The sequence below is a fragment of the Salmo trutta genome, chromosome 3 (assembly GCF_901001165.1).
Source record: "Salmo trutta chromosome 3, fSalTru1.1, whole genome shotgun sequence".
In the NCBI taxonomy this organism is placed as follows: domain Eukaryota; kingdom Metazoa; phylum Chordata; class Actinopteri; order Salmoniformes; family Salmonidae; genus Salmo; species Salmo trutta.
Window position 1 is genome coordinate 866,361 of NC_042959.1, and position 13,679 is coordinate 880,039.

General features: G+C 50.8%; 1 protein-coding gene across 4 annotated transcripts in view; it reads right to left on the minus strand.

Annotated features, from left to right (window-relative positions):
• Positions 1-1,614: 1,614 nt before the first annotated feature.
• Positions 1,615-13,679, minus strand: part of LOC115166236 (ectodysplasin-A) — a 40,380-nt gene continuing 28,315 nt past the window's right edge. For all 4 annotated transcript variants that reach the window (XM_029720071.1, XM_029720079.1, XM_029720064.1 and 1 more), the window contains one exon: positions 1,615-2,441. In XM_029720071.1, the coding sequence (XP_029575931.1) occupies positions 2,196-2,441 (246 nt within the window). In that variant the 3' untranslated portion in view covers positions 1,615-2,195. The remainder of the gene's footprint in view (positions 2,442-13,679) is intronic.

The window sequence follows — 13,679 nt, forward strand, 5'->3', positions numbered from 1 at the left end:
TCCTTTGCTGCCTCCGCCTGCTTCCATGGCAGGGTCTTGTCCCCTGCCTTAATCTCCTCCCGCGTCCAGGAAGTCCTCCAATCCCTTCTCTCTCCCGTGCCCAGGATCCCTGCTCCTCCTGGCCACGCTGCTTGGTCCGTTTGTGGTGGGATCTTCTGTTACGTTCGTTGATAGAAGGATTGGACCAAGGTGCAGCGTGGTAGGCGTACATCTTACTTTATTAGATGAACACCGAAAACAAAACAAATACAAACGAAACGTAACATTCAGTAGGGCTACACAGCACAGTACCAAAAACAAGACCCCACAAACTAAGGTGGGAAAAAGGCTGCTTAAGTATGATCCCCAATCAGAGACAACGATAGACAGCTGCCTCTGATTGGGAACCACACCCGGCAAACAAAGAGATAGAAAAACTAGAATGCCCACCCCACATCACACCCTGACCTAACCAAATGGAGAAATAAAAAGGCTCTCTAAGGTCAGGGTGTGACACAAACCACTGTATTTTTTTATTAAACAACAATATTTTGTGCGTAAATCCTCTCCAAACTAAACCTACCAGTTGGTGCCGAAACAGAGACGAAGATTCATAGTTAAGAGATAATGCCAGGAAGCCAGTGTTTGAAGGATATATTGACACGGTGTTGTTAGGTAACGAGAAGCCGGTGTTTGAAACGTGCCAATACATCCTTCTAACACCGGCTTCCAGGGCATTATCACTTTTATACAACGAGTTACCAACATATTCAAATAATGATTTATATATTTTCATTAAAAACGTTATTTTGATGAATTTATTCATACTATTTCATCCTTCCATAAGATATAGTCCCGACACAAATCTAGGGTTGCTACCGAAGCCGGCTGGTCGTTCAGTCTATCGGTTCGGTTGCCAGAGACGCCACCCAGTCGTTCAGTCTATTTGTTCTGTATCTATGGACGCGACCCAGTCGTTCAGTCTTTTTGTTCTGTATCTATGGACGCGACCCAGTCGTTCAGTCTTTTTGTTCTGTATCTATGGACGCGACCCAGTCGTTCAGTCTTTTTGTTCTGTATCTATGGACGCGACCCAGTCGTTCAGTCTTTTTGTTCTGTATCTATGGACGCGACCCAGTCGTTCAGTCTTTTTGTTCTGTATCTTTAGACGTGACCCAGTCGTTCAGTCTTTTTGTTCTGTATCTATGGACGCAACCCAGTCGTTTGTTCTAAATGTTCTATTGTCATACTGGCTGGCAACGTTCTTGTCCCTTGCTTGCTAGCTAGCCAACTACGGCTAACTTACAGTCACGTCAAACAGTGCAGACAGAATATCAGCAAAGTAGCTGCATTTGCATTTGTTTAAGCTGTTTTCTAGTGACATTTAATTGGATACATCCATAACAATGAGCTAATGAGGTGTGATTTCACCTGGGATAGAAAATATGCTCTCTCACTGTTGTTCAGAGGAGCTAGCCAACCACACAGCTAACCACACAGCCAACCACACAGCCAGCCACACAGCCAGCCACACAGCCAGCCACACAGCCAGCCACACAGCTAGCCACACAGCTAGCCACACAGCCAACACAATCACTTCAAACTGAAGATGGAAAGACTGCAAACCAGCTGCACTTCATTTAACTTGACCTTTTTTCAATTGACATTTCTTTGTATACATTCATAAAAGTGATGCTGATTTCATGATTTCAACTGGCTGAGAAACGCTGCCCGTCTCTGTCTCGTCCCGACTCCCGACACGTTCATTACTACGGGACAGCAGGAGATCCAAACAATGTTGCAAATGTCAAAGAGAAAGTTTTATATCAAATGTCCGCTGTCGAAAACTAAATTTGAGTCTAAAAGAAACGTTGAGATAATGTCTGGATGCTTTCTATAGTGGACATCAAGATTGATTGTACTACTTAGTGATGTCCTGATGTCAGGGGGAATCCCCCAGCCGGACACTCCAAAAGGAGTGTGATTGGTCAGGGGGCCCCAGGAAGTGGTGCCGTATTGGTCATGGTCAGGGGGAATCCCCCAGCCGCTCCAAAAGGAACCTAGTGTGATTGGTCATGGAGCGCCAGGAAGGAGGTGTGATTGGTCAGGGAGAAGTTGTGCCGTATTGGTCATGGTCAGGGGGAATCCCCCAGTCTGACACTCCCCAGGAAGGTAGTATGATTGGACAGGAAGTCCCAGGAAGGAGGTGTGATTGGTCAGGGGGAATCCCCCAGTCTGACACTCCCCAGGAAGGTAGTATGATTGGACATGCTGATCAGCGTGTCGTCATAGACCATCCTGATGGAGATCCTTTGTCCCGCCCTCAGCAGGCTGACCCCCGCCGTGTAGCACGTGTTGAACTTCCTCTGACCTGTCTCGATGCTACAGGTACAACGCAGGAAGGGGGTGGAGTCTACCATCACCTCGTAGCTGGCGATGTCCGTGAAGTTGAGATAGTACACCTGGGGAACAGAGGGAGGAAAAGGAGAGAGAGAGAAGATGAATACATCTGGTAGAGGTAGAGGGTCAGGTAGAGGAGAGGGGGTCAGGTAGAGGAGAGGGGGTCAGGTAGAGGAGAGGAGGTCAGGTAGAGGGGGTCAGGTAGAGGAGAGGGGGTCAGGTAGAGGGGGTCAGGTAGAGGAGAGGGGGTCAGGTAGAGGGGGTCAGGTAGAGGAGAGAGGGTCAGGTAGAGGAGAGAGGGTCAGGTAGAGGAGAGGGGGTCAGGTAGAGGAGAGGGGGTCAGGTAGAGGAGAGGGGGTCAGGTAGAGGGGGTCAGGTAGAGGGGGTCAGGTAGAGGAGGAAGAGGAGGGTCAGGGTAAGTGGCGATAGTACACCTGGGGGGCAGGTATCATCATCATCACACACAACATACACAAAACATTAAGAACACCGTCCTAATATTGAGTTGCACCCCCTTTGCTCTCAGAACAGCCTCAATTCATTGGGGTATGGACTCTACAAGGTGTCCAGCGTTCCACAGGGATGCTGGCCCATGTTGACTCCAATACTCCCCACAGTTGTGTCAAGTTGGCTGGATGCCCTTTGGGTGGTGGATCATTCTTGAAACACAAGGGAAACTGTTGAGAGTGAAAAACCCAGCAGCGTTGCAGTTCTTGACACTCAAACCGGCGCGCCTGGCACCTACTACCATACCCTGTTCAAAAGGCACGTAAATCTTTGGTCTTGCCAATTCACTCTCTGAATGACACACATATACAATCCGTGTCTCAAGGTTTAAAAATCCTTCTTTAACCTGTCTCCTCCCCTTCATCTACACTGATTGAAGTGGATTTAACACACACACACACACACGCTGCTGTTACAGCTCAGTCTATTCTCTTGTACCACTGCACATTGAATCGGTACTGGTACTCCCTTTGTACAGTGCACTAGGAAAGTATTCAGACCCCTTGACTTTTTCCAACTTTTTGTTACGTTAAATCCTTATTCTAAAATGGATTAAAAAAATTAAATAATCCTCAATCTGCACACAATACCACATAATGACAAAGTGAATTTTTTTTTTAAACATTTATTACAAATAAAAAACAGAAAAACCTTATTTACAAAAGTATTCAGACCCTTTGCTATGAGACTCGAAATTGAGCTCAGGTAAATCCTGCTTCCATTGACTATCCTTGAGATGTTTCTACAACTTGATTGGAGTCCACCTGTGGTAAATTCAATTGATTGGACATGATTAGGAAAGGCACACACCTGTCTATATAAGGTCCCACAGTTGACAGTGCATGTCAGAGCAAAAACCAAGCCATGAGGTTGAAGGAATTGTCCGTAGAGCTACGAGACAGGATTGTGTCGAGGCACAGATCTGGGGAAGGGTACCAACACATTTCTGCAGCATTGAAGGTCCCCAAGAACACAGTGACCTCCATCTTTCTTAAATGGAAGAAGTTTGGAACCAACAAGACTCTTCCTAGAGCTGGCTGCCCGGCCAAACTGAGCAATCGGGGGAGAAGGGCCTTGGTCAGGGAGGTGACCAAAAACCAAATGGTCACTCTGACAGAGCTCTAGAGTTTGTCTGTGGAGATGGGAGAATCTTCCAGAAGGACAACCATCTCTGCAGCACTCCACCAATCAGGCCTTTATGGTAGAGTGGCCATATGGAAGCCACTCCTCAGTAAAAGGCACATGACAGCCTGCTTGGAGTTTGCCAAAAGGCACCTGAAGACTCTCAGACCAAGAGAAACATGACTCTCTGGTCTGAAGAAACCAAGATTGAACTCTTTGACCTGAATGCCAATCGTCACCTCTGGAGGAAACCTGGCACCATCCCTACTGTGGAGCATGGTGGTGGCAGCATCATGCTGTGGGGATGTTTTTCAGCGGCAGGGACTGGGAGACTAGTCAGCATCGAGGGAAAGATGAACGGAGCAATGTACAGAGATCCTTGATGAAAACCTGCTCCAGAGTGCTCAGGACCTCCGAGTGGGGGGAAGGTTCACCTTCCAACTGGACAATAACCCTAAGCACACAGCCAAGACAACACAGGAGTGGCTTTGGGACAAGTCTCTGAATGTCCTTGAGTGACCCAGCGAGAGCCCGGACTTAAACCCAATCGAACATCTCTGGAGAGACCTGAAAATAGCTGTGCAGCGATGCTCCCCATCCAACCTGACAGAGATTGAGAGGATCTGCAGAGAACTATGGGAGAAACTCCCCAAATACAGGTGTGCCAAGCTTGTAGCGTCATACCTGTAATGCGATGCTACTGGCAGCAGAGAAGTCAGGCGCAGGAGAGCGGAAACGGTTGTTGTAAAGGTCGGTGACTTCGACCGCTGTATTTCGCCCGAACAAGTAGAGGGACCAACTTCGGCGGAAGTCGTGACAGTACCCCCCCTTGACGCTCCAGCAGCGCATCGACACCGGCCTCGGGGACGACCCGGAAGGCGAGGCGCAGGGCGATGCGGACGAAGACGGTGGAACTCCTGCAGCATTGAAGGGTCCAACACGTCCTTGACCGGAACCCAGCACCTCTCCTCCAGACCGTACCCCTCCCACTCCACGAGATACTGAAGGCCCCTCGCCTCGAATCCAGTGTGGAGCGAACGGAGTACGCCGGGGCCCCCCCGATGTCCAGAGGGGCCGGAGGCACCTCCCGCACCTCAGACTCCTGGAGCGGGCCAGCCACCACCGGCCTGAGGAGAGACACATGGAACATGGGGTTAATGCGGTAATCGGGTGGAAGCTGTAACCTGTAACAAACCTCGTTCACTCTCCTCAGGACTTTAAATGGCCCCACAAAGGCGGAGGGGCAGGTTTCGGGTCGAGAGCCAGACCCGGTTCCCCGGTGCAAACACCGGGGTCTCACTGCGGTGGCGATCTGCTTTCTTCTTTTGGCACGTCATGGCCTGCTGAAGGTGGACACGTACGGTTTCCCATGTCTCCTCCGCGCGCCTGAACCAGTCGTCCACCGCAGGAACCTTGGTCTGACCCTGATGCCAAGGGGCCAGAACCGGCTGATACCCGTACGCACTGGAAGGGGGAGAGGTTAGTGGAGGAGTGGCGGAGCGAGCTGTGTGCCATCTCGGCCCAGGGCACGAACGCCACCCACTCCCCCGGCCGGTCCTGGCAATAGGACCACAGAAACCTACCGACATCCTGGTTCACTCTCTCCACCTGCCATTTACTCTCGGGGTGAAACCTTGAAGTAAGGCTGATCGAGACCCCAGACGTTCCATGAAAGCCTTCCAGACCCTAGAAGTGAACTGGGGACACCGATCAGACACTATATCCTCAGGCACCCCATAGTTTTATTTTATTTGTATTTATTTATTTATTTCACCTTTATTTAACCAGGTCGGCTAGTTGAGAACAAGTTCTCATTTACAACTGCGACCTGGCCAAGATAAAGCATAGCAATTCGACACATACAACAACAAGAGTTACATATGGAATAAACAAAACATACAGTCAATAATACAGTAGAACAAAAGAAAACAAAAAGTCTATATACAGTGTGTGCAAATGAGGTAAGATAAGGGAGTTAAGGCAATAAATAGGCCATGGTGGTGAATTAGTTACAATATACCAATTAAACACCGGAATGGTAGATGTGCAGAAGATGAATGTGCAAGTTGAGATACTGGGGTGCAAAGGAGCAAGATAAATAAAATAAATACAGTATGGGGATGAGGTAGGTAGATAGATGGGCTGATTACAAATGGGCTATGTACAGGTGCAGTGATCTGTGAGCTGCTCTGACAGCTGGTGCTTAAAGCTAGTGAGGGAGATATGAGTCTCCAGCTTCAGAGATTTTTGCAGTTCGTTCCAGTCATTGGCAGCAGAGAACTGGAAGGAAAGGCGGCCAAAGGAGGAATTGGCTTTGGGGGTGACCAGTGAAATATACCTGCTGGAGCTCGTGCTACGAGTGGGTGCTGCTATGGTGACCAGTGAGCTGAGATAAGGCGGGGCTTTACCTAGCAAAGACTTGTAGATAACCTGTAGCCAGTGGGTTTGGCGACGAGTATGAAGCGAGGGTCAACCAATGAGAGCGTACAGGTCGCAATGGTGGGTAGTGTATGGGGCTTTGGTGACAAAACGGATGGCACTGTGATAGACTGCATCCAGTTTGTTGAGTAGAGTGTTGGAGGCTATTTTATAGAGGACATCACCGAAGTCGAGGATCGGTAGGATGGTCAGTTTTACAATGGTGTGTTTGGCAGCATGAGTGAAGGATGCTTTGTTGCGATATAGGAAGCCGATTCTAGATTTAATTTTGGATTGGAGATGCTTAATATGAGTCTGGAAGGAGACTTTACAGTCTAACCAGACACCCAGGTATTGTAGTTGTCCACGTATTCTAAGTCAGAGCCATCCAGAGTAGTGATGCTGGACGGGCGGGCAGGTGCGGGCAGTGATCGATTGAATAGCATGCATTTAGTTTTACTTGCGTTGAAGAGCAGTTAGAGGCCATGGAAGGAGAGTTGTATGGCATTGAAGCTCGTCTGGAGGTTAGTTAACACAGTGTCCAAAGAGGGGCCAGAAGTATACAGAATGGTGTCGCCTGCGTCGAGGTGGAACAGAGAATCACCAGCAGCAAGAGCAACATCATTGATGTATACAGAGAAGAGAGTCGGCCCGAGAATTGAACCCTGTGGCACACCCATAGACTGCCAGAGGTCCAGACAACAGGCCCTCCAATTTGACACACTGAACTCTATCAGAAAAGTAGTTGGTGAACCAGGCGAGGCAATCATTTGAGAAACCAAGGCTGTCGAGTCTGCCAATAAGAATGTGGTGATTGACAGAGTCGAAAGCCTTGGCCAGGTCGATGAATACGGCTGCACAGTAATGTCTCTTGTCGATGGCGGTTATGATGTCGTTTAGGACCTTAAGCATGGCTAAGGCGCACCCATGACCAGCTCTGAAACCAGATTGCATAGCAGAGACGGTATGGTGGGATTCGAAATGGTCGGTAATCTGTTTGTTAACTTGGCTTTCGAAGACCTTAGAAAGACAGGGTAGGATAGATATAGGTCTGTAGCAGTTTGGGTCTAGAGTGTCTCCCCTTTGAAGAGGGGGATGACCGCGGCAGCTTTCCAATCTTTGGGAATCTCAGACGACACGAAAGAGAGGTTGAACAGGCTAGTAATAGGGGTTGCAACAATTTCGGCATATCATTTTAGAAAGAGAGGGTCCAGATTGTCTAGCCCGGCTGATTTGTATGGGTCCAGATTTTGCAGCTATCTGGATTTGGGTGAAGGAGAAATGGTAGGGGGTTGCTGTGGAGGGTGCCGGGCAGTTGACCGGGGTAGGGGTAGCCAGGTGGAAAGCATGGCCAGCCGTTGAGATGCTTATTGAAATTCTCAATTATAGTGGATTTATCGGTGGTAACAGTGTTTCCTAGCCTCAGAGCAGTGGGCAGCTGGGAGAAGGTGCTCTTATTCTCCATGGACTTTACAGTGTCCCAGAACTTTTTTTAGTTAGTACTACAGGATGCAAATTTCTGTTTGAAAAAGCTAGCCTTTGCTTTTCTAACTGCCTGTGTATATTTGTTCCTAACTTCCCTGAAAAGTTGCATATCACGGGGGCTATTCGATGCTAATGCAGAACGCCACAGGATGTTTTTGTGCTGGTCAAGGGCAAACAGGTCTGGAGTGAACCAAGGGCTATATCTGTTCTTAGTTCTACATTTTTTTAGTGGGGCATGCTTATTTAAGATGCTGAGGAAGGCACTTTTAAAGAATAGCCAGGCATCATCTACTGACGGGATGAGGTCAATGTCATTCCAGGATACCCCGGTCAGGTCGATTACAAGGCCTGCTCGCAGAAGTGTTTTAGGGAGCGTTTGACAGTCATGAGGGGTGGTCGTTTGGTCGCAGACCCATTACGGATGCAGGCAATGATCGCTGAGATCTTGGTTGAAGACAGCAGAGGTGTATTTGGAGGGCGAGTTAGTTAGGATGACATATATGAGGGTGCCCGTGTTTACGGATTTGGGGTGGTACCTGGTGGGTTTATTGATAATTTGTGTGAGATTGAGGGCATCAAGCTTAGATTGTAGGATGGCTGGGGTGTTAAGCATGTCCCAGTTTAGGTCACCTAGTAGCACGAGCTCAGAAGATAGATGGGGCAATCAATTCACATATGGTATTGAGGGCACAGTCGGGGGCAGAGGGAGGTCTATAGCAAGCGGCAACGGTGAGAGACTTGTTTCTGGAAAAGGTGAATTTTTAGAAGTAGAAGCTCGAATTGTTTGGGTACAGACTTGGATAGTAATACAGAACTCTGCAGGCTATCTTTGCAGTAGACTGCAACACCGCCCCCTTTGGCAGTTCTATCTTGGCAGAAAATGTTATAGTTAGCGATGGAGATTTCAGGGGTTTTGGTGGTTTTCCTAAGCCAGGATTCAGACACGGCTAAGACATCCGGGTTGGCAGAGTGTGCTAAAGCAGTGAGTAAAACAAACTTAGGGAGTAGGCTTCTAATGTCAACATGCATGAAACCAAGGCTTTTACGGCTACAGAAGTCAACAATTGGGAGCACCTAGGGAGTGGGAGTGGAGCTAGGCACTGCAGGACCTGGATTAACCTCCACATCACCAGAGGAACAGAGGAGAAGTAGGATAAGGGTACGGCTAAAGGCTATACGAACTGGCCGTCTAGCACGTTTGGAACAGAGAGTAAAAGGAGCAGGTTTCTGGGCACGATAGCATAGATTCAAGGCACAGTGTACAGACAAAGGTAAGGTAGGATATGAGTACATTGGAGGTAAACCTAGGTATTGAGTAATGATGAGAGAGATATAGTCTCTAGAGACGTTTAAACCAGGTGATGTCATCGCATATCTAGGAGGTGGAACAACATGGTTGGTTAAGGCATATTGAGCAGGGCTAGAGGCTCTACAGTGAAATAAGACAGTAATCACTAACCAGGACAGTAATGGACGAGGCATATTGATATTAGAGAGAGGCATGCGTAGCCAAGTGAACATATGGGTCCAGTGATTGGTTGGGCTGACTGGGGACACGGCGATTCAGACAGTTAGCAGGTCGATGCTAACAAGTTAACAGTTAGTAGGCTGGCACTAAACAAGCTAGCAGTTAGCAGACCGGGGTTAAACAAGCTAGCAGTTAGCAGACTGGGTTAGCAAGCAAGCAGTTAGCAGACCGGGGCTAGCAGTTAGCAGACCGGGGCAGGCAAGCTGGCAGTTAGCAGACCGGGGCAGGCAAGCTGGCAGTTAACAGACCGGGGCTAGCATGTTAGCCTTTGCGGGACGTCACGATGGGGGTAAGTCTGTTTTTGCCTCTTCGTGCGGTGACGTCGATAGACCAGTCATGGAATTAGTAGGGTTCCAATTAGCTCTAGATAGCTAGCAGGCCGGTTAGCAGAATGGGCCTTCAGCGGAATTCGTGCCTGAGAGGCCTGTTGGAATCCTCGGGCAGATTATGTCTGTATTCCAGTCGTAGAGTATCGGCAGGGTTCCGTGCCCCGTACCGGCAGTAGAAGGGGTCCAGATATCGTAGCCCAGGAGTGGGCTTCGGTGGTAGCACAGGAGCCCTGGCCGGGCTAGCTTCAGGCTAATTGGCGCTTGCTCCGGGATGGAAACGCTAGCCAGGAGTAGTCACCCGGGATTGCGGTTAGCTAGTTGCGAAGATCCAGATGAAAATGTTCAGAGTTTGCGGTAGGAATATGGGGAAAAAAAAGGTTCATTATGCTCTGGTTTGAGTGACGTTGTTCACATTGGCGAGAGCTTTCCGAGCTAAAGGTTAGCTGATGACCGCTAGCAGTGGTTTGCTAACTGATAGCTGGTAGGTAGTTAGCTGGCTAGCTTCAGTTAAGGGATTCCAGATCCGAAGTAAATAGAAAAAAAACAGATCCACACCACATTGGGTGAGGCGGGTTGCAGGAGAGTATTTAGAAGTTGAGGTTTAGGAAAATATTTTTAAAAGATATGCGAAGAAAAAGATGTAAAAAGATATATGCAAGGGACACGACAGGACAGACGTCTGACTGCTACGCCATCTTGGATTCAATGTGATTCAATGTGTAGTGCCGGAAGACGTGTGTAAACAAGGCCTCCGCAGTCTGTAGGGCCGTAGGGAGACCAGGCAGAGGGAGGAGACGACAGGATTTAGAGAAATGATCCACAATGACCAGGATCGCGGTGTTACCCTGTGAGAGTGGAAGATCAGTCAGAAAATCCACCGACAGGTGCGACCAAGGCCATTGTGGAACGAGTAAGGGGTGTAGCTTACCTCTGGGCAGGTGCCTAGGAGCCTTACACTGGGTGCACACCGAGCAGGAGGAAACATACACCCTCACGTCCTCACGCCAAGGTAGGCCACCAGTACCTCCCGCTCAAACAGCGCACTGTCTGACCGATCCCAGGATGACCAGAGGAGGGTGACGTGTGGGCCCAATAGATCAACCGGTCACGAACAGCAGACGGGACGTACAGACGCCCAGCGGGACACTGGACGGGAGCGGGCTCTGCACGTAACGCCTGCTCTATGTCTGTGTCCAGCTCCCACACTACCGGCGCCACCAGGCAGGAGGCGGAGAGTATGGGAGTGGGATCCATGGGCCGCTCCTCTGTGTCATACAGCCGGGACAATGCGTCTGCCTTTACGTTCTGGGAGCCTGGTCTGTAGGACAGGGTAAACACAAAACGGGTGAAAAACATGGCCCCCCTTGCCTGGTGAGGGTTCAGTCTCCTCGCTGCCCGGATGTACTCCAGATTGTGGTGGTCAGTCCAGATGAGAAAAGGGTGTCTAGCCCCCTCAAGCCAATGTCTCCACGCCTTCAAGGCCTTGATGACAGCCAACAGCTCCCGGTCCCCCACGTCATAGCCCGGCGGAGCGAAACTGAGCTTCTTCGAGAAGAAGGCACAGGGGTGGAGCTTCGGTGGCGTACCTGAGCGCTGAGAGAGCACCACTCCTGTCCCAGCTTCGGACGCGTCCACCTCCACTATGAACGCCAAAGAGGGACCCGGATGGGCCAGCATGGGAGCTGAGGTAAACAGAGCCCTCAGGTGACTAAAAGCCCTGTCCGCCTCAGCCGACCACTGCAAACGCACCGGGCCCCCCTTCAGCAGTGAGGTAATGGGAGCTGCTACCTGACCAAAACCCCGGATAAACCTCCGGTAGTAGTTGGCAAACCCTAAGAACCGCTGCACCTCCTTTACCATGGTGGGAGTCGGCCAATTACGCACAGCTGAAATGCGGTCACTCTCCATCTCCACCCCGGAGGTGGTAATGCGATACCCTAGGAAGGAGACGGATTGCTGGAAAAACAAGCATTTCTCAGCCTTGACGTATTAGGTCATGCTCCAACAGGTGACCAAGCACCCTGCGCACCAAGGACACATGCTCGGCGCGTGTAGCAGAGTATATCAGAATGTCATCAATATACACCACTACACCCTGCCCGTGCAGGTCCCTGAAAATCTTGTCTACAAAGGCTTGGCAGACTGATGGCGCATTCATCAACCTGTACGGCCTGACGAGGTACTCATAGTGCCCTGAGGTGGTACTGAACGCAGTCTTCCACTAGTCTCCCTCTCGGATACGCCCTGTGCATTGACTCAATCGCTGTGGCTATGAGTGGTACCCCGATAGTCAATACACTGGCGCAGACCTACCTCCTTCACAAAAAAGAAACTCGAGGAGACGGGTGAAGTGGAGGACAGAATGTACCCGACGCAGGGATTCGGAGACATGTTTCCATAGCCGTCGTCTCCACCTGTGAGAGGGGATACACGTGACTCCTGGGAAGTGCAGCGTCTACCAGGAGATTTCTCACACAATCACCCCGTCGATGGGGTGGTAATTGAGTCGCCTTCTTTTTAGAGAAGGCGAGAGCCAAATCGGCATATTCAGGGGGAATGCGCACGGTGGAGACCTGGTCTGGACATTCCACCGTAGTCGCACCAACGGAAACCACTACACACCTACCTGAGCACTCCCGCGACCACCCTGTGAGAGCCCTCTGTGGCCAAGAAACAGTGGGGTCATGACAAACTAACCAGGGTAGGCCCAGCACCACGGGAAACGCAGGAGAGTCAATAAGGAAGAGACTAATTCTCTCCTTGTGCCCCACTTGCGTCACCATGCCCAGAGGAGCGGTGGCCTCCCTGATCAAACCTGACCCTAATGGTCGACTATCTAAGGCGTGAACGGGGAAGGGCACAGCCACGGGAACAATGGGGATCCCTAATCTATGGGCGAACAATCTATCTATAAAGTTCCCAGCCGCGCCTGAATCGACGAGCGAAAAAGTGACTCAGAAAAAGTGACAGACAAACATATGAGCAACAGAGGGCTCTGGGTGAGAATGGTGCTGGCTCACCTGGGGTGACGCCAGAACGCCCTGCCTGCTGCCTCGACCCCCAGAGGAACCAACCCGGCACCGACCGGCAGTGTGACCTCTGCGGCCACAGATGGTGCTGGGGGATGGAACTCCCTCTGGTCTCCCTGCGCACCGCCCCTCCCAGCTCCATGGGTATCGGAGAGGGGGTGCGAGGGGATGGAACCAACAGACCCCGATCTGAACGTCCGCGGGTAGCCAGCAGGTTACCCAGCCGGATGGACAGGTCCACCAGCTGGTCAAACGTGAGGGTGGTGTCTCTGCAGGCCAACTCCCGACGGACGTCCTCGCGCAGACTGCAGCGGTAATGGTTGATCAGGGCCCTGTCGTTCCATCCCGCACTGGCAGCCAGGGTCCTAAACTCCAGGGCAAACTCCTGGGCGCTCCTCGTCTCCTGCCTCAGATGGAAGAGGCGCTCACCCGCTGCTCTACCCCCGGGCTGGTGGTCGAAGTCTGCCCGGAAACGGCGGGTGAACTCCTCAAACTGGTCCAACGCAGCATCTCCCTCTCTCCACACGGCGTTGGCCCCCTCCAGGGCTTTCCCGGTGAGGGGGCCAGGGAGAGACAAATCCCACTGGGACCAGGAGAAGGAGGGGTGCTCAGGGGAGACCCCGGTTGTGCTGGTGGAGGCGCTGGAAGAACTCCCTGTCTCTCCCAGCGTTGTCCATGACAACGCGGTTCATGGCGGTGCCAAGATGTTGGAGCATTGCTGCATGCTCCCGGACGCGCTTCTCCACCCTTATACCCGGGGTACCTGCTCCTGCTGACTCCGTAGTATTGGTCTGTAATGCGATGCTACTGGCGGTAGAGAAGTCAGACGCAGGAGAGCGGAAACTGATTTACAACGGTTGTGTTTAATAACCATAAACCACC